General features: G+C 40.2%; 1 protein-coding gene across 1 annotated transcript; it reads right to left on the bottom strand.

Annotated features, from left to right (window-relative positions):
• Nucleotides 1–1,100: 1,100 nt before the first annotated feature.
• Nucleotides 1,101–17,560, bottom strand: LOC121298600 (macrophage mannose receptor 1-like). Its single transcript, XM_041225727.1, has 7 exons — nucleotides 17,545–17,560; nucleotides 16,892–17,266; nucleotides 15,867–16,202; nucleotides 13,315–13,653; nucleotides 12,410–12,751; nucleotides 3,166–3,516; nucleotides 1,101–2,418 (listed from the first exon to the last, which is right to left on the bottom strand). Exons 1-7 carry the CDS (start codon nucleotides 17,558–17,560, stop codon nucleotides 2,402–2,404), a joined length of 1,776 nt encoding a protein of 591 aa, XP_041081661.1. The 3' UTR covers nucleotides 1,101–2,401.
• Nucleotides 17,561–18,370: the final 810 nt, after the last annotated feature.

Below are 18,370 nucleotides of genomic sequence, written 5' to 3' on the forward strand. Positions count from 1 at the left end.
TTAGCCACAGAAAACATTTATAAAATATTGCAATGTGTATATATTTCAGCCTTATACATTTAATAATCTTAGCTATCATTTCTTAAAACTCTGATGTTTAAAAACAAACCCATTACAACTAAAACGAATAGCATTTACTGTACATGTTCCATTCCTGATCTCACAATAACCATATCTGACCTGTAGAGGGTGTTTTCAGACCATTTCTTAAACTACATATTAGGAGGGCAGTGCATATAATCAGGTTTTCTGAGTAATTCCTTTACTTGTGTTTGTTTTGTTGACAGGTATTAATATACCTGAAACAAGCCTTTTAAAAACAAGACAGTGGCTCATCTCTCGTTTGCCCAAATCGATGCATTACCAATCAATGTCAATAAACCGCATTGTAAGTGGTTTTCGTTAGTTTGTAACAGATTCCATATTCAATCATAACTTCAAATTGATACTGATTGGTACTCAGTATTGTGCACATGTTACAAGTCATGTGATATACTCCATTATGGATCCCGTCCCCTGGCGGTGAGATGCGATGAGGTTAAAAGCTCTAAAACCATGAATGCAGAGAGTCTGGCTCTTGCATTATGGTTAAGACACTTGGTTGTGCCCTCCTTCGCACCCAGCCTCCACCCTGTTACGCAGACTAAGCGCAAATGAGGGAAGGCTTTGTTTTTGCTCGTTTAGCATGAAGTTAATTCAATTTAATGAATAACTACCAATGTAAAACACTTTCAAGGGAATTACTCTGATCTGCACATACAGTATATAACTTATTTATTTTAACATTTTAAAGCAGATAGAAATAGAATCCCTTTATTAAATGATAAAATCAAATCTGTTAAGTGCATGTAAACCAAATGCTTTTCAAACATATAGCTGTATTTAAAAACAACATATATATATAAATACGGTATATATATATAGAGTTAATATATATATATATAGATATACTATATATATATATATATATATATATATGGATAACATAGACCCTCTTGGGAGAAAATCTCGGGTCAAAGAGCCCAGTTTCTGTACACCACACAAGTTGAGTCACCCTAAGGGACGACGACATTTAACAAGGTCAATACTGTACATCCATTATTTCATGTAGGTAAATAAAGTCAACTGTTTATTCAATGCTTTTACGATACCAAACACCAAAGACAATAGTATATTAAGAGATATTCAATATAATAACTTAAATCATATTAAAAAAAAAAAAAATAAATAAAATAAAACGTTCTTTTACATTGTATCACAGGCTATGCTTAACTTAAAAGCAGTAACGCAATGCTTTACAGTAATTAGAAAAAAAATGTAACTATTTACAGTTCCGTTTACAAATAGTTACTTCTCAGGCACGCTTTACTCTTTACAGAGCTACTTGTTTTAGGTTTGCTACAGCTCAAAATATTCTTTGAAGAACCAGCTATCGATCCCACTCCCTCCCTCCTCTGCATCATTTTATAGCAGGATGATATAAAAAGTATGTTAATGTGACATGGTGTGACTCGCACTGTTGAAATGCTTCCTAATATCCAAGTTATGCTTTAGCTGTAGTCCTTTTTTTAAAGAAAAAATGTCACTAAAGGTAACTGTTATTTGCTCACATAAAATGTAATGTTACCATATTTAGTCTCCTGTCTGCTGTTACAAGCTACTGTAAAATGTACCCCTACTGCAATCAAGTGACATGCATTGTGTTACTTTCCAGCACTGCTTAAAACTCAAAGAAAGCAATCAATTCAGAGACAACTGATAAAAACATACATTTGAAGAAAGGTTCTGGAACAGGGGTGACCAATCACAGTCCTGGAGGGCCAGTCCATCTCAGGTTTAACTGGTACAATGATATCATTAACTACTTTAGGGTCTGGATGGAGGTTTAATTGGTTCTATTTAACAATTTAGTACAGTGTTGGAACAAAGACCTGGAGTTTTGACCACCCCTGTTCTGGAACAACTTGGTTTTCCTGCAGATTTATTAAGTTTTCCTGATTTAATTTTTCACTCAGGTGGAACCCATATAACTTACCACCATGCAGAGAGTACAGCATATTGAGTGGCTGCTTCCCAGTGCTGCTTGGAAAAACTCTGGGAAAACTAAAAACTGGTGTTAAATCTAATAAGCTGCCTACAGTAATGTTACCTTAGATAAGGTAGCCCAAATAAATGTCAATCAAAGGGTGTTAAACCAGCCATTAAAGTAAAATACAGCAAAAGAACACATTTGCCATGAAGTGCATCTATAAAAGCCTTAGTCATCATCATTTTAACAAAATGCATTAAACATATTAGTCCAAACCCAAAGAAAATAAGCCAGTCGCCCCCATGAAGCAATCGCAGGTAGCCTGACAGTTAGAAACTGATTCTGCTGCAGAAGCTGTAGCACTGAAAGCCTTCAAGAGCCAGTTGTACCTGGGGGAGAAACAAGACTTCATGAAAACTAAACACTGATTGCATCAAAGAGAACCACCACCAACACTCCTGCACAAGCATTATAGAAGGCAAGTTTTCATAGCAGTAACTGCAACTGGTTCTGGATCATTTACAATAATTCCATCTCTAGCCGTGAGATTTATTAAACAAGCAGATATCTATCTATACTAGAACACTCTTGTGTTAAATAGACATCAATAAACTAGTTGCAAACTACAGTTTTTTTTAATCAGAAATGTACATCTGTGTTGTTGCTATTTATCTTGTTTTTGACATGTGTACACATACTGAATACACTGTGAGCCTGTGAGCAATACTGTAGGTACAATTAGAGCCGCCCTTTAGCCAAGTCACGGAACCTCATGAAACGGTGCCTGGCCAAACACAATACATGTTCGATGATGACCAGCTAGAGGAATCGGAACAAATATTTACCAGCCTTGTAAAATCCCAGAATAAGTGTTACAGTGAACAGATACATTTAGAAATCTAGAAAACTATTGACTTTAAAATATCATGGTAAAGTTCCAATCTATTGTTTCTTGGGCCAGCTTAACCAGCACCAAGTCTCCTGACCAGCTAAAGACCACCAGCTCTAACACAGTGAGTGCTGGAATATCCCTCAGCATTGCACCACACATTGTTCTTCACCTTTCACAAGCATTCAATGCACCTTTTTATCATTTTGTATCTAATAGAAACAAAATACAAAACCAGACAGTTTACCATTGTAGCAGATGAAGTTGAATTGCTCAGTGCAGGGTTTTTTAATCCATTTTGACCCATTTCTTGCAGTCATGACTCCACACGGATTACACTCAGCCTGGCATCGGGGTTCTGGAGCCCAGTTATCATAACAGGATTGGGCTCCGTCCACCCAGTACCAGAAGCCAAAAGTACAGCTCTGCAGGAGCCCGAGCCAGACATGTGAAGAGCTGGCTTTGTTAGCCTCTTGGTAAACCCTATTGAGCTCCTGCTCTGACTCGATGCTGACCAGGTCAGTGTGGTTGGCTCTGCAGTACTCAATGGCTTCCACCCAGGTTTTATTCTGCTTCACAAGGAACAGCTTCTTGCCATCTGAAAGCACAGGAAGTCGCTGTCTTATCTAAAACTAACAAAATAGAGCCTTATTCGTTGAACTTAAGGGTTTTTTTTTTTTTTTTAAGAGTTCTATTAGTTTAAACAGTGCTTTGAAAAAAAATGAGAATAAATTGGTTTTAAAAAAAAAAAGTTTTCAGAGGTTATCATGAACTGCAAACTTGTTTTAATTAAATTAAATTGGCTATGCCCTGTCCTGCTCAAATTACAAATGGTAATGTCAGCTTGTAAGTTAACAACCGAGTGGGAGAAGTACAGGCATGGAAAAGTACAGAGAAGTTTAGAAGCAATCTTGAATTGCTTTAATAACTTTAACCCGAGATCCAAGATGCAAGAGTATAACTTTAATCACAGTGTCTTTATTAGAACAATCTCTGCTGAAACCTACACAGTAGTGTTTTCTAAGGACTTCCTCGACCCCACGGTATCCTAGGTAGAGGGTACGTATGTAGGGCGCTACTGACCTCTAGTGGCATATCTTGAACTGCATTATATACATAAACATTCACATTACTACATTCTCCCCCCCTTAGATTTCAGCTTCTCTAAAATTTGGAAACAGTTTAAACACAGTTATAAACAAAATGTAACGCTAATACACTAGATGCCTCTGAACTATTGCTGTAACAAAAACTACACACAATAGTCCATCCTTAACTGTACATAAACATTTAATTTCAATTTTTTTTTAATTTTTTTATTTAAAAGTCAAAGTCCTTCAGGTAACCAGGCTTTTTGACAGTTCTTTGGGAACGACTCACAGCTTGTGCCATGCTTTGATTGTCCCTGCCCACCTTTGGGGAACTCCCAGTTTGTTCCTCTGGTTTCAAAGCAAGCTGCTCTGAGACAGTGTCCGCATTGTTTGGAACAAGTTTATCTGGCATGGTTACTCTAGCTGGTGGTTGTAGAACCTCTGCAGGTGTGTCCTGCACAATATCCTCTGACCCAATGGTGTTGTCCTGTTGTCTAGACAGGATCTGATCTATGTGTCTGCATACTATCCTGCCATCTCCCAGCATTACCTTGAAAGATACAGGACCAGTCACTGTTGCAATGACTCCTGGTATCCACTTGGGGCCGTAACTGAAGTTTCTTGTCAACACAGAGTCTCCGTCTCCAAAACTCCTCCCCTTTGTGTTCTTGTCGTGGTGTTGTTTGTTCTGCTTAAGTTCCACTTTTCTCTTTAAATCGGGATGCACTAAATCAAGCGTAGACCGAAGTTTCCTCCCTAGTAACATCTCTGCTGGGGAGAGTCCTGTGGTAGTGAGAGGTGTTAACCTATAGCTGAATAGTACCCTTGACACTTTAGTTGACATACTTCCTTCTCCCGCTTTCTTCATCATCGTCTTGAATATTTGAACGGCTCGTTCTGCGAGACCGTTGGAAGATGCATGAAACGGGGCTGATGTAACATGGACAATGCCATTTTTGTTCATGAATTCCTTGAACTCTGAGCTGACAAAACAGGTGCCGTTATCAGAAACTACCATTTCTGGTAATCCCTGATTGCTAAAACTTTTTCGCAAACAGTCAATTGTAACAGCTGATGTTGCTGAAGTTACCGGGTAAACATCCATCCATTTGGAATGAGCATCTATGAGTATCAAAAACATCTGCCCCATAAATGGTCCTGCATAATCTAGGTGTAATCGCTTCCAGGGTCTGTCTGGCCACTCCCAGGGATGTAGCGGGGCTGTGGCTGGTGCTTTCCGGTGTTCCTGACACTTGCTACATGCCTTTACCCGTGTCTCTATCTCCTCATCTAGTTTGGGCCACCAGAAATAACTTCTGGCCAGAGCCTTCATGCGCGAAACCCCTGGATGGCACTGATGCAGCTGTTCCAACACAGCCTGTCGTCCTCGCTGTGGGATGATGACACGTGCCCCCCACAAGACACAACCATCTTGCACACTCAATTCTGTCTTCCTAGCAGAATAAGGTGTAAAATCTGTTCCTTCCCCCTGCTGTGGCCACCCCCTTAAAACGTACTCTCTCACCCTAGACAGTATGGAATCTTTACCTGTCCACACTCTCACCTCCTCTGCGGTCACCATCGCTATGTCTTCCATCATCAGCACCCTGTCTTCCAGACCTGTGGATTGGGAAGTGTCCGGCAGTGGCACACGACTCAAGGCGTCTGCGTTGCCGTGGTCCTTACCCGCCTTGTAGACTATCACGTACTCATACGCCCGCAGTGTCACAGCCCACCTCTGGATCCTCGGTGACACCATCTGTGGAACAGCCTTCATTTCGTTGAAGAGTGAAAGAAGCGGTTTATGATCTGTGCATATGGTGAACTTTCTACCATAGAGATACTTGTGAAACCGTTGCACCCCGAAAATCACAGCCAGTCCCTCTTTATCAAGCTGAGAGTAGTTTCGTTCAGCTGATGTGAGTGTTCTTGACATAAAACCTATGGGTCTCTCCCACCCATCCGGCATGAGGTGTGAAAGTACTGTGCCTATCCCGTAGGGGGAGGCGTCACAGGACAGAATCAGCTCTTTCTCACTGTCGTAATGCACAAGTATATCTGTGGATTGCATGAGCTTTTTAGATTTCTCAAAAGCAGCCTCCTGCTCTTTTTTCCATTGCCATTTTGTGTCTTTTCTCAACAATTTGTGCAGTGGAGCCAACAGTGTTGACAGGTTAGGTAAAAACCTGTTATAATAGTTCAACAGTCCTAAGTAAGCCTTAAGCTCTGTTATGTTGGTAGGTGCAGGTGCATTTTGGATAGCTTGTACCTTGTTCTTAAGTGGGTGTAGTCCTGTGGCATCCACTTTGTGACCCAGAAACTCAGCCTCACTTCCCAGAAAGGTACACTTCCTTCTCTTTAGCCGTAGGCCTGCCTCCTCCACTCTCTGAAGTACCTCGCTTAGCATCTGCAGGTGCTCCTGATCATTCTTGCCCGTCACCATGATGTCGTCCAGGTAAATGGCTACATGGGGAATTCCCTGCAGCAAACCCTCCATAATTCTCTGAAAGATAGCTGGACTGGATGAAACCCTGAATGGAAGACGGTTTACAGTAAATAACCCTTTGTGTGTGTTTATAGTTACATACTTTTTTGATTCCTCATCCAATATTACCTGTTGATAGGCATGACTCATGTCCAATTTGTTGAATTTTGCCCCTCCTGAGAGCTTTGCAAAAAGATCTTCAATTCTGGGAATGGGATACTGTTCCAGTTTGGATACCCGATTTACAGTAAGTTTGTAATCTCCGCAAATCCTCACAGAGTTATCAGGCTTTAGCACTGGGACTATGGGAGCTGCCCACTCAGAGAATTTCACTGGTTCAATTATTTTGTCTCTCAAGAGGCGGTCCAGCTCAGCCTCCACCTTCGGTTTCATAGCATAAGGCACAGGTCTTGGCTTAAAGAACCTTGGTGTTGCCTCTTTGTCAACATATATTTTAGCCGGTGGGCCTCGCAATGTCCCCAATTCCTCTTTGAATACATTCTCATGTTTCTTCAACACATCCTGGAGTGTTGTTTTGTCTCTACCTATCTGGTTTACAGTGCCCCAGTTTAATTCCAACTCCTTAATCCAACCGCGGCCCAGTAGGTTTGGTCCTTTGCCAGACACTACTACTACTGGCAGCTGTTTAACAGTCTCTCTGTACTGTACAGTTAAGTTTGCAGTACCCAATGTTTTCACTCTTTCGCCTGTATAGGTTCTGAGATGCAGGGAACATGTCTTTAGCTCAGGTACTTTTGCCCCATTCCTTAGTTTGGAGTACTCTGTTTCATTCATAATTGTAACACTGGACCCCGTGTCAACCTCAAATTGCACATCCGACTTGTTCACTTTTAACTGTAATGTGATAGGCGCTACCTTGGGAATGCTTGTCTCTGTTACGTTATTCATAATGAACACGTCTTCACCGTCACTTGCATCTGTTTCAGGATTTTCGCTAATGTGATGAGCCCCATGTTTTTTTTCCACTTTTCCCTGCTTTTGTTTTCCTCCCCCTCTAGGTTTGGTTTTCTCCACAGGTGAGTTCGCCCTGCACGCTTTCCTGATGTGCCCCTTTTTTCCGCATCTGTGACACATTTCCTTAAGAAAACGACAGTCATTCGCCATGTGCTCACCACCGCATCTATAACATGCCCTCATAGTTCCGCCAGTTCGTGGTTCCCTCCACGTTTTTAGCTTTTGCACTGTAGCCTGGCTAGCATGTTTCCAGTTAGCACCATTGCTTCCTTTGCTTTGCCATTGTAAATCCTGAACGTCTTTGTTCGCTGTCTCCAATGCCTGAGCAAGTTTCAGTGCTTTTTCAAATGTTAACTCGGTTTCTGCTAACAGCCTGCGCTGAATACGATCATCGTCTATACCACAGACTAGCCTGTCCCGTAACATTTCCTTTAGCCTATCTCCATAGTTGCAATGTTGAGCCAGTTCTCGTAGCACTGCCACATATTCAGTCACACTCTCATTTGCCTGTTTGTTTCTCGAGTTAAATTTAAAGCGTTGAACTATTTCGCTGGGCTTTGGGTTGTAGTGCGTTTTCAACAGTTCAACTAAATCGTCAAACGATTTGTCCCCTGGCTTATCTGGGCTTAACAAATTTCTCATCAGACTATATGTTTGGCTTCCCACCGAACTTAAGAGAATCGCCCTTTTTTTATTGCGGTTGTCAATCTCATTTGCTTCAAAAAAATGCGACAGCACTTCGCAATATTCCTCCCATGTCTGTAGTTGACTATCAAACGGCGCGGTTGTTCCTACCGTGGCAGCCATGTTCCGTTGTCTGTGAGCGCTCTCGCTAACGTTAGCAGGTTGGGCCGAAGCTATGCAGCTACACTTGTCTCTTCTCCTTCGTTGTCTCCGTTTTCAACGACCTAAGACAAGTTGCCCGATTTCCTCGTCGCCATATGTAATAACCCGAGATCCAAGATGCAAGAGTATAACTTTAATCACAGTGTCTTTATTAGAACAATCTCTGTTGAAACCTACACATTAGTGTTTTCTAAGGACTTCCTCGACCCCACGGTATCCTAGGTAGAGGGTAAGTATGTAGGGCGCTACTGACCTCAAGTGGCATAACTTGAACTGCATTATATCACATTACTACAAGAGGACATTGATTTGCATAAACTAGTAAGTATGCTAGAAATGGAGCTGGAAGAAGTGAGACAGCAACAGGATCTTGAGGAACTGGCACACCCACAATTCATGGAAGTCTGCATCACCCCTAACAGACTGAAAGCCACCAGGGAGATAGAAGGTCAGAACAGCTGGGTTCAGGTAGGCAGAAGCAAGGAAAAAAAGAAACTTCGTCAAACACAACCACCAGAAATCAAAACAACCAACAAATTTGAGTCACTTCAGAATTTTGATGAGCAGAACCAACAACAAGAGAATGAAAGGAACAACATCCAGGACCCCATTGACAGTGGTGACCAGACAGCAAAAAGAAGGGAGGTCATGATTGTTGGGGACTCCATATTGAGAAACACAGCAAGTTCAATTCGCAGTTTGGACCCCCTTACTACAACAGTGTGCTGCCTTCCGGGAGCCTCGGTCAAGCACATCACTGAGAACGTGGACAGGCTCCTAGAACGAACAGGAGATGACCCGGTAGTAGTCGTCCACATCGGTACAAACAACATTGGAAGAGACAGACCAAAATCCCTGCAAAACAAATTCAGAGAGCTAGGAAGGAAATTAAAAGAGAAAACCAAAACTGTGGTATTTTCTGGTATACTACCGGCACCTTGCAAAGGACCATATGGACAGCTGGAAATAATTAATCAAAACGCATGGCTGAAGACGTGGTGCACACGGGAAGGCTTCACCTATCTTGATCATTGGACCACATTCTACAACGAGGACTATCTGTATAGATGGGATGGACTGCACTTAAATAAAAAGGGAACCAGTCTACTTGGAGAAAAGATCCTCGAGCAGGTTCAGAAGCATTTAAACTAGAAAGGAAGGGGGGAGAAATCAACAAAAAAACAGAAGGGAGACCGCATCAAAACAAGAACAACAACTCAGGTAAGACAACCATTAAATGTATTTATCTAAATGCTAGAAGTATCAGAAACAAAATTCTAGAACTTGAAGCTACTGCACTAACAGGTAACTATGATGTGATAGGTGTTACAGAAACTTGGTTGTCTGAGAGTGATGGGGACGAATATAATATTTGTGGGTATACACTGTATAGGAAAGACAGGCAGGACAGAAGAGGAGGAGGGGTAGCGCTATACATAAGAAACAGTCTTGAAGCCCAGGTGTTAAACCTGGACAAAGAAAATAAAACACGAATCAATATGGGTCAGAATAACAGACAAAAATTCAAAAGGCATAATAATAGGAGCATGCTATAGACCGCCAGATTCAGACGGTGAGCAAAATAATCTGTTATACAATGACATTAGAAATGCGTGTAGCAAAGGAGAAGCCATACTAATGGGGGATTTCAACTTCCCCCAAATAAAATGGGAAAACCCGGTGGGTAGCGCGAAGGATGAAATAGAAATGGTGGAAATGACAAATGACTGCTTCCTAACACAATTTGTCAAGGCACCGACTAGAGGGGAGGCATGCCTTGATTTAGTCTTTTCAAATAACGAAGATAGAATAACTAAAACAGAGGTCAGAGAACCACTGGCAAACTCAGACCACAACATGGTCTCATTTGAAGTGTTTTTTTAAAACCCCAAAAGTAATGACTAAAGCTAAGGTTTACAATTTTAGAAAAGCAAACTATGAAGGTATGAAACAGAGACTAACAGAAGTAGATTGGAGTAAAATAGAGAAAACACCCACAGAAGAAGGATGGTTGTTCTTCAAAAATGTAGTACTAGAGGCGCAAAACAATTACATCCCTAAAGTAGACAAATCTAAATGTAAAACTAAATTGCCAAAATGGTTTAATAGATTAATTAAAAAAAATATTCAGCGAAAAAAGGCACTTTACAGAGCATTAAAAAAGGACCAAAAAGAAAGTACACAGAAAGAGTACACGGAACTGCAAACGCAAGTCAAAAAGGAAGTTAGAAAGGCCAAGAGAGAAATAGAAATGAACATTGCTAAGGGAGCTAAAACCAATTCCAAAATGTTTTTCCAATATTACAACAGCAAGAGAACATTCAAAGAGGAGATTAAATGTTTAAGAGATACAAATGGCAAAATCGTAGATGAAGAAAAAAAAATAGCAAATATATTAAATTATTACTTTTCACAAGTTTTTACAAAGGAAGATACTGACAACATGCCCCACATGTCATCCAGTTCCTATCCAGTTTTAAATAACTTTAGCATAACTGAGGCAGAAGTGTTAAAGGGACTAGGAGCTCTTAAAATAAACAAATCCCCTGGGCCGGATGAGATCCTCCCAGTAGTACTCAAAGAAATGAAAGAAGTAATTTACAAACCGCTAACCAAGATCATGCAGCAGTCTCTTGACACAGGGGTGGTACCGACAGACTGGAAAATTGCAAACGTAATACCGATCCACAAAAAGGGAAACAAAACTGAACCAGGTAACTACAGACCAGTAAGCCTGACTTCTATTATATGCAAACTTATGGAAACTATAATAAGATCCAAAATGGAAAATTACCTATATGGTAACAGGGTCCTGGGAGACAGTCAACATGGTTTTAGGAAAGGGAGATCGTGTCTAACTAACTTGCTTGATTTTTTTGAGGATGCAACATCGATAATGGATAATTGCAAAGCATATGACATGGTTTATTTAGATTTCCAGAAAGCTTTTGACAAAGTCCCGCACAAAAGATTAATTCTCAAACTGAACGCAGTTGGGATTCAAGGAAACACATGTACATGGATTAGGGAGTGGTTAACATGTAGAAAACAGAAAGTACTGATTAGAGGAAAAACCTCAGAATGGAGTGTGGTAACCAGTGGTGTACCACAGGGATCAGTATTAGGTCCTCTGCTATTCCTAATCTACATTAATGATTTAGATTCTGGTATAGTAAGCAAACTTGTTAAATTTGCAGATGACACAAAAGTAGAAGGAGTGGCAAACACTGTTGCAGCAGCAAAGGTCATTCAAAATGATCTAGACAAGATTCAGAACTGGGCAGACACATGGCAAATTACATTTAATAGAGAAAAGTGTAAGGTACTGCATGCAGGAAATAAAAATGTACATTATAAATATCATATGGGAGATACTGAAATTGGAGAAGGAATCTATGAAAAAGACCTAGGAGTTTTTGTTGACTCAGAAATGTCTTCATCTAGACAATGTGGGGAAGCTATAAAAAAGGCTAACAAGATGCTCGGATACATTGTGAAAAGTGTTGAATTTAAATCAAGGGAAGTAATGTTAAAACTGTACAATGCACTAGTAAGACCTCATCTTGAATATTGTGTGCAATTCTGGTCACCTCGCTATAAAAAAGATATTGCTGCTCTAGAAAGAGTGCAAAGAAGAGCAACCAGAATTATTCCATGCTTAAAAGGCATGTCATATGCAGACAGGCTAAAAGAATTGAATCTGTTCAGTCTTGAACAAAGACGACTACGTGGCGACCTAATTCAAGCATTCAAAATTCTAAAAGGTATTGACAGTGTCGACCCAAGGGACTTTTTCAGCCTGAAAAAAAGAAACAAGGACCAGGGGTCACAAATGGAGATTAGACAAAGGGGCATTCAGAACAGAAAATAGGAGGCACTTTTTTACACAGAGAATTGTGAGGGTCTGGAATCAACTCCCCAGTAATGTTGTTGAAGCTGACACCCTGGGATCCTTCAAGAAGCTGCTTGATGAGATTTTGGGATCAATAAGCTACTAACAACCAAACGAGCAAGATGGGCCGAATGGCCTCCTCTCGTTTGTAAACTTTCTTATGTTCTTATGTTCTTAACACAGATTAAACAGGGATCCTTACTGTCATAGCAAAAGAAGGGGTGTGCTTTGCTGCATTGATCATCGTTTAACTGAAGTGTATTACTGTTGTTTTGAATCTTCACACATTTCTCTTTGCCTTCATAATTGTCAGGTTGATTTTCTGACCAGTTCTGAAATGTGTAATTACCCCCCCCATCCGACCACTTCCAGGGATTATTGAACAGACCGATCCAGACAGCAGCTCCATTTGCTTTCTCCTTTATTTTATTATTTTCATCCTCATTCTTTATACTGACTAGATCAGTGTGGTTTCTTCTACAATACTGCTGAGCTTCATACCAGGTTTTCAGTTCTGTAATCAGGATATATCTCTCACTGGTTTCTGAAAAGGTAACAAACAGAAGATCAAATAGGATGTCGTTACTGAGGTGTCTTGGCTCTCCTGCTGTTACAGTTATTAGTATTAGCTAATAAAAGAATATTACTGTTTTTTCTATAAGAAAATGTATGCGTTTAAACCGTTTCTTTTTCTAATCAATTTAGATTGAAAAGTAGAGCTAAACAAGTGGGTGTTGCACAGGATATATATACATATATATATACTGTATATTGAATAAATGTTGTTCGTCACGGATGCCTCTGTGTGCATCTGTAAATAATATAATGTACAGTAGTTATTATTTCGAAGTCTTGAGTATGTCTGACCCTACATCTTAACATGAACAGTGCTTCTCTTAGACAAACTCTTACTGTATTCTTCAGAGCCCTCTTCAGAGTGCAGCTGATGATATTAGTTTATCGTAAGAAGGAACCAAGTTATATGCTGCCCTGTACAAACATGCACCTTTTACATGTGAAATTACCTAAGCAGCCCTGGAAATCTGTTTCACTAGTTTGGGGTCTATACGTCGCATCACAGACAGCATAACAGGAAAAAAAATGTACCATTATTATTATAACACATGAACTGCTTTTTATTATGACAGACATAACTGTTCCATTGTCCATCTGGACTGATTGTAGCACAGAAGCTTTTGACACGTCTCATATTGTAGGTGACATCATCTCCATTGGACCACCGCCAGTTCTCCTTGGCGTCATGGTACATCCCGATCCAGGCATCGACACTAATATTTGTCATATCTGAGAGTTGCTTTGCTTCCTCTTGGCTGTTGATAGTAGCCAGGTCTACGTATTTATCTCTACAATATGTCTGAGCTGCAGACCAGTTCATAAAAGTTCCTTCAAAGTGGTATTTGGTGCAGGAAGCGTTTGTACAGGATTCTGAAAAACAAAACAAAAAAAACACAATAATGTTTAATTGATTACAGACCACAAATAAGTGCATTCCATGTATATATAATGTTCTTTGGATTGTCAAGACTAACATTATGAAGTGTCATTTTTATAAATAATGATCTAATAAAGGGTTGAGGCAAAGATTTGACTTTCATCTTAAGCCAACTTATTCTAAAACGTTTGTGGAAGTCTTGAGTCTCGTAGCCGGTTTGAGATGTTAAGTGTGTGATGAATGTGTCAGGGACCTTGGCGTTGACCTCTGACCCTTTGACCCAATATTGCTTCTGTTTATTTAGGACAACAGGTTTTCTGAGAGAAATAAAACTTGCAAGAAACAACTGAACAGAAATATAAACGCAACATGTAAAGTGTTGGTCCCATGTTTCATAAAGATCCCAGAAATTTTCCATACACACAAAAAGCTTGTTTCTCTCAAATTTTGTGCACAAATTTGTTTACATTCCTGTTAGTGAGCACTTCTCCTTTGCCAAGATAATCCATCCACCTGACAGGTATGGCATATCAAAAAGCTGATTAAACAGCATGATCATTACACAGGTACACCTTGTGCTGGGGACAATAAAAGGCCACTCTAAAAAGTGCAGTTTTGTCACAGAACACAATGCCACAGATGTCTCAAGTTTTGAGGGAGCGTGCAATTGGCATGCTGACTGCAGGAATGTCTACCAGAGCTGTTGCCAGAGAATTGAATGTTCATTTTTTCGACCATAAACCGCCTCCAACGTTGTTTTAGAGAATTTGGCAGTACGTCCAACCAGCCTCACAACCGCAGACCACGTGTAACCACGCCAGCCCAGGACCTCCACATCCGGCTTCTTCACCTGCGGGGTCGTCTGAGACCAGCCACTAGGACAGCTGATGAAACTGTGGGTTTGCACAAACCGAAGAATTTCTGCACAAACTGTCAGAAACCATCTCAGGGAAGCTCATCTGCATGCTTGTCGTCCTCACCAGGGTCTTGACTTGACTGCAGTTCAGCGTCGTAACCGACTTCAGCGGCTCACTTTCGATGGCCACTGGCATGCTGGAGAAGTGTGCTCTTCACGGATGAATCCCGGTTTCAACTGTACCGTGCAGATGGCAGACAGTGTGTATGGCGTCATGTGGGCGAGCGGTTTGCTGATGTCAGCGTTGTGAACAGAGTGCCCCACGGTGGCGGTGGGGTTATGGTATGGGCATAAGCTATGGACAACGAACGCAATTGCATTTTATCGATGGCAATTTGAATGCACAGAGATACCATGATGAGATCCTGAGGCCCATTGTTGTGCCATTCATCCTCCACCATCACCTTATGTTTCAGCATGATAATGCACGGCCCCATGTCACAAGGATCTGTACACAATTCCTGGAAGCTGAAAATGTCCCAGTTTTTCCATGGCCTGCATACTCACCAGACATGTCACCTACTGAGCATGTTTGGGATGCTCTGGACCAACGTGTACAACAGTGTGTTCCAGTTCCCTCCAATATCCAGCAACTTCACACAGCCATTGAAGAGGAGTGGGACAACATTCCACAGGCCACAATCAACAGCCTGATTTACTCTATGTGAAGGAGATGTGTCGCGCTGCATGAGGCAAATGGTGGTCACACCAGATACTGACTGGTTTTCTGATCCACGCCCCTACCTTTTTTTTAAGGTATCTGTGACCAACAGATGCATATCAGTATTCCCAGTCATGTGAAATCCATAGATTAGGGCCTAATGAATTTGTTTCAATTGACTGATTTCCTTATATGAACTGTAACTCAGTAAAATCTTTGAAATTGTTGCATGTTGCGTTCATATTTTTGTTCAGAGTAGTTACAGGAAGATGCTTTTAAATAATTCTTCTTAGTAGCAAATCACTAGTTTTATTCCCATTCCTAAAAACAAATGTACCTTTAAAATGAGACCCATTGTCTTCTTATTGCAACACAGCTGTACTTTATGATGAAACAGTTGTTCAATAATAAATCCCCATGAATAAATTAACCCTCACCTGAATTCACTGATCACATAACTTCACCTCAACCACCATTCACTTTCAAAGTATAAATGTATTTGTTTTAATAAGCAAAGAATGACCTACATAAATTAAAACATTAAGGGATCCTTACCATTAGAGCAAACAAAGGGAGACACATTGTAGCATCCAGCTAAACAAGAACACAGATTAAACAGGGATCCTTACCGTTATAGCAAAAGAAGGGGTATGCTTTGCTGCATTGATCATCGTTTAATTGAAGTGTAATTTTTTTAATCATCACACATTTCTCTTTGCCTTCATAATTGTCAGGTTGATTTTCTGACCAGTTCTGAAATGTGTAATTACCCCCCCCATCCGACCACTTCCAGGGATTATTGAACAGACCAATCCAGACAGCAGTTCCATTTGCTTTCTCCTTTATTTTCTTATTTTCATCATTATTCTTTATACTGACGAGGTCGGTGTAGTTTGCTTTACAGTACTGCTGAGCTTCATACCAGGTTTTCTGTTCTTTAATCAGATTATAACTCTCTCTGGTTTCTGAAAAGGTAACAGACAGCAGATCAAATAGGCTGTGTCACTGTCGTTCTATATAGTAACATGGCCGTTGTGATTGAATTTCTCTAAATCTGTTTGTAACATGCTTTGAGCTTGTTAGGAAAATGTCAAGTGCCAGGAGTGAGTAGCCTTCCTCATTCAATTCACAATACAATGCTCCCCCTTTATAATGCTCGAGTCGGAAGCCACAGTTCTAAGAGTGTGCTATTTGTGTTCCGCCTTCTAACGAGAATGAAAGTGCTGGTGGAATGGCATTATGGGGCAAATGGGAGCCATGATCAAAATGCATTCTAACTTCTTCCACAGTATAAAGAGCCACCTTATAAAGGGAGCACTGTATGCACCAATGTGACCTTTCAAATCACCAGAGTGCTCTCTGTTCAGTGCTTAACGCTAAACATAAGAACATTTTATGGAAATATTGTTTTTAAACCCATTTATAAGAATGCTATGTTAAAATGAATACATCGTAAAATAGTCATAACTGATATAATTTTCTGAATGTAGGTGTATTTGTACAATAAGTGCCTACCCCCCCCCCCCCCCCCCCCCCCCCCGCCCATTTCTAGGTATCTACATTCCTAAAATAAGTGTTCCAAAAAAAAAAAAAACATAGAGCCTGTTTTCGAAGAGAGCATGAATAAAAAACAGAATTAAAAATATTGCCTTACCATTGTAGCATATGAAATAATATCTATTATTATGACAGTCTGAGTCCACCCACTCTCCATCTGAATTGACACTAGCGCAGCTGAGCTTGGATGGCCAGTTGTAGTAGCTCACATTGTTTCCATTGGACCACTGCCAGTTCTCTTTGTCATAATACAGGCCAATCCAGGCATCAGTAAAACCAGCTGAAATATGTAACATTTCTTTTGCTTCTTCCTGGCTTTCAATGGTGGCCAGGTCTGTGTGGTTCTCTTGACAGTAGCTCTGAGCATCAAACCAGCTCTTTTTATCTTTCACAAAGTGGTATTTTCTGAATTGGCTGGATGCAACTGCACATATTCCTGAGAAAAAGGTATATGGGGCACGTGAGAGGCTGGCTTGGCAGAGGTGTGGGAGTGGGTATACAGAGAAAACCAAATGCTTTGACACAAGCACTTTTATTAAACCGCTTACAAAAGAAACAGTGCACCCAATACCCAACTGGGTGAACAAATAACACAACTTTTGTCATGATGTCTGTCTCCTATCATAAAACAGGTTCAGAGGATTCTAATGGCTTAGCACAGCTCCTTACTCTCCAAAACAAGGCTCCAAAAAGAGCTTTTCTTCCCTTTATATACAGCTGAGAAAAGACAGAAAAACAAATAACCCTTACATCCCCAGAATCTCATCTTCTCAATAACCAAAGCGAATAGCCGATAACTGATTCTCTAGATATATGAAAAAAATGCACAGATTTCACAGGGATAATTAATTAGGCAATCAGACACTTTATTAGGTTGCACTGCATTTCTATTTGCTTCAGCTCCAGCGGTCACAGTTGACTCTTCTTACCCCATTAGGGTCTCAAACCCTAGAAAGTCCTGCAGTCACAGAATATTTCTGTTCCTCAACAACCAGCTCTATTTGTGCTAAAGAAGATTCATAGATTAAAACCATCAGAAAAGTTATATTGCTTTTCTTTTTGCTACCATTGTAACCACACCTTATGTTAAAGGTTCACTAGCTCAACATAAAAGATCTTTAATGTTTTTATTTTAAACCACGCTGCATACAAAACTGATAGCCAGGTCTTCCTTCTATATGCAAAATGAATTACAGAATGGGGTAATCGAGGCTCCTGCTTATTCTAGTAATCTCTGTATTGTTGTATTCAATGACAGTGCATCCTACCGAGGCTCAGTGGACTGGTGCTCAGCCCCGAATGTTATGTTATGAAAAATTATGTTATGTTGTTTTTGGTCTTTTACATCATTTTAAAACTTAATTTATCATATTTTCCAGTGTTTTAGATTGTTTTTAATATAATGTATCCTTTTTTTCCACTGTTTAAGAGAATAGTATGCAAATATTTATCATATGCAATACATTAGGTCTTGTAAATGTGTTTACTTGTGCAACTTTGTGGTGACCTCATTTTGTCTGGTTCGTCGTGATTGTTTTTTAATTAAGAGAAATCGGTTGTCTGTTTCCAGATTAAG

Source organism: Polyodon spathula, chromosome 24, assembly GCF_017654505.1.
Source record: "Polyodon spathula isolate WHYD16114869_AA chromosome 24, ASM1765450v1, whole genome shotgun sequence".
Taxonomy (NCBI): domain Eukaryota; kingdom Metazoa; phylum Chordata; class Actinopteri; order Acipenseriformes; family Polyodontidae; genus Polyodon; species Polyodon spathula.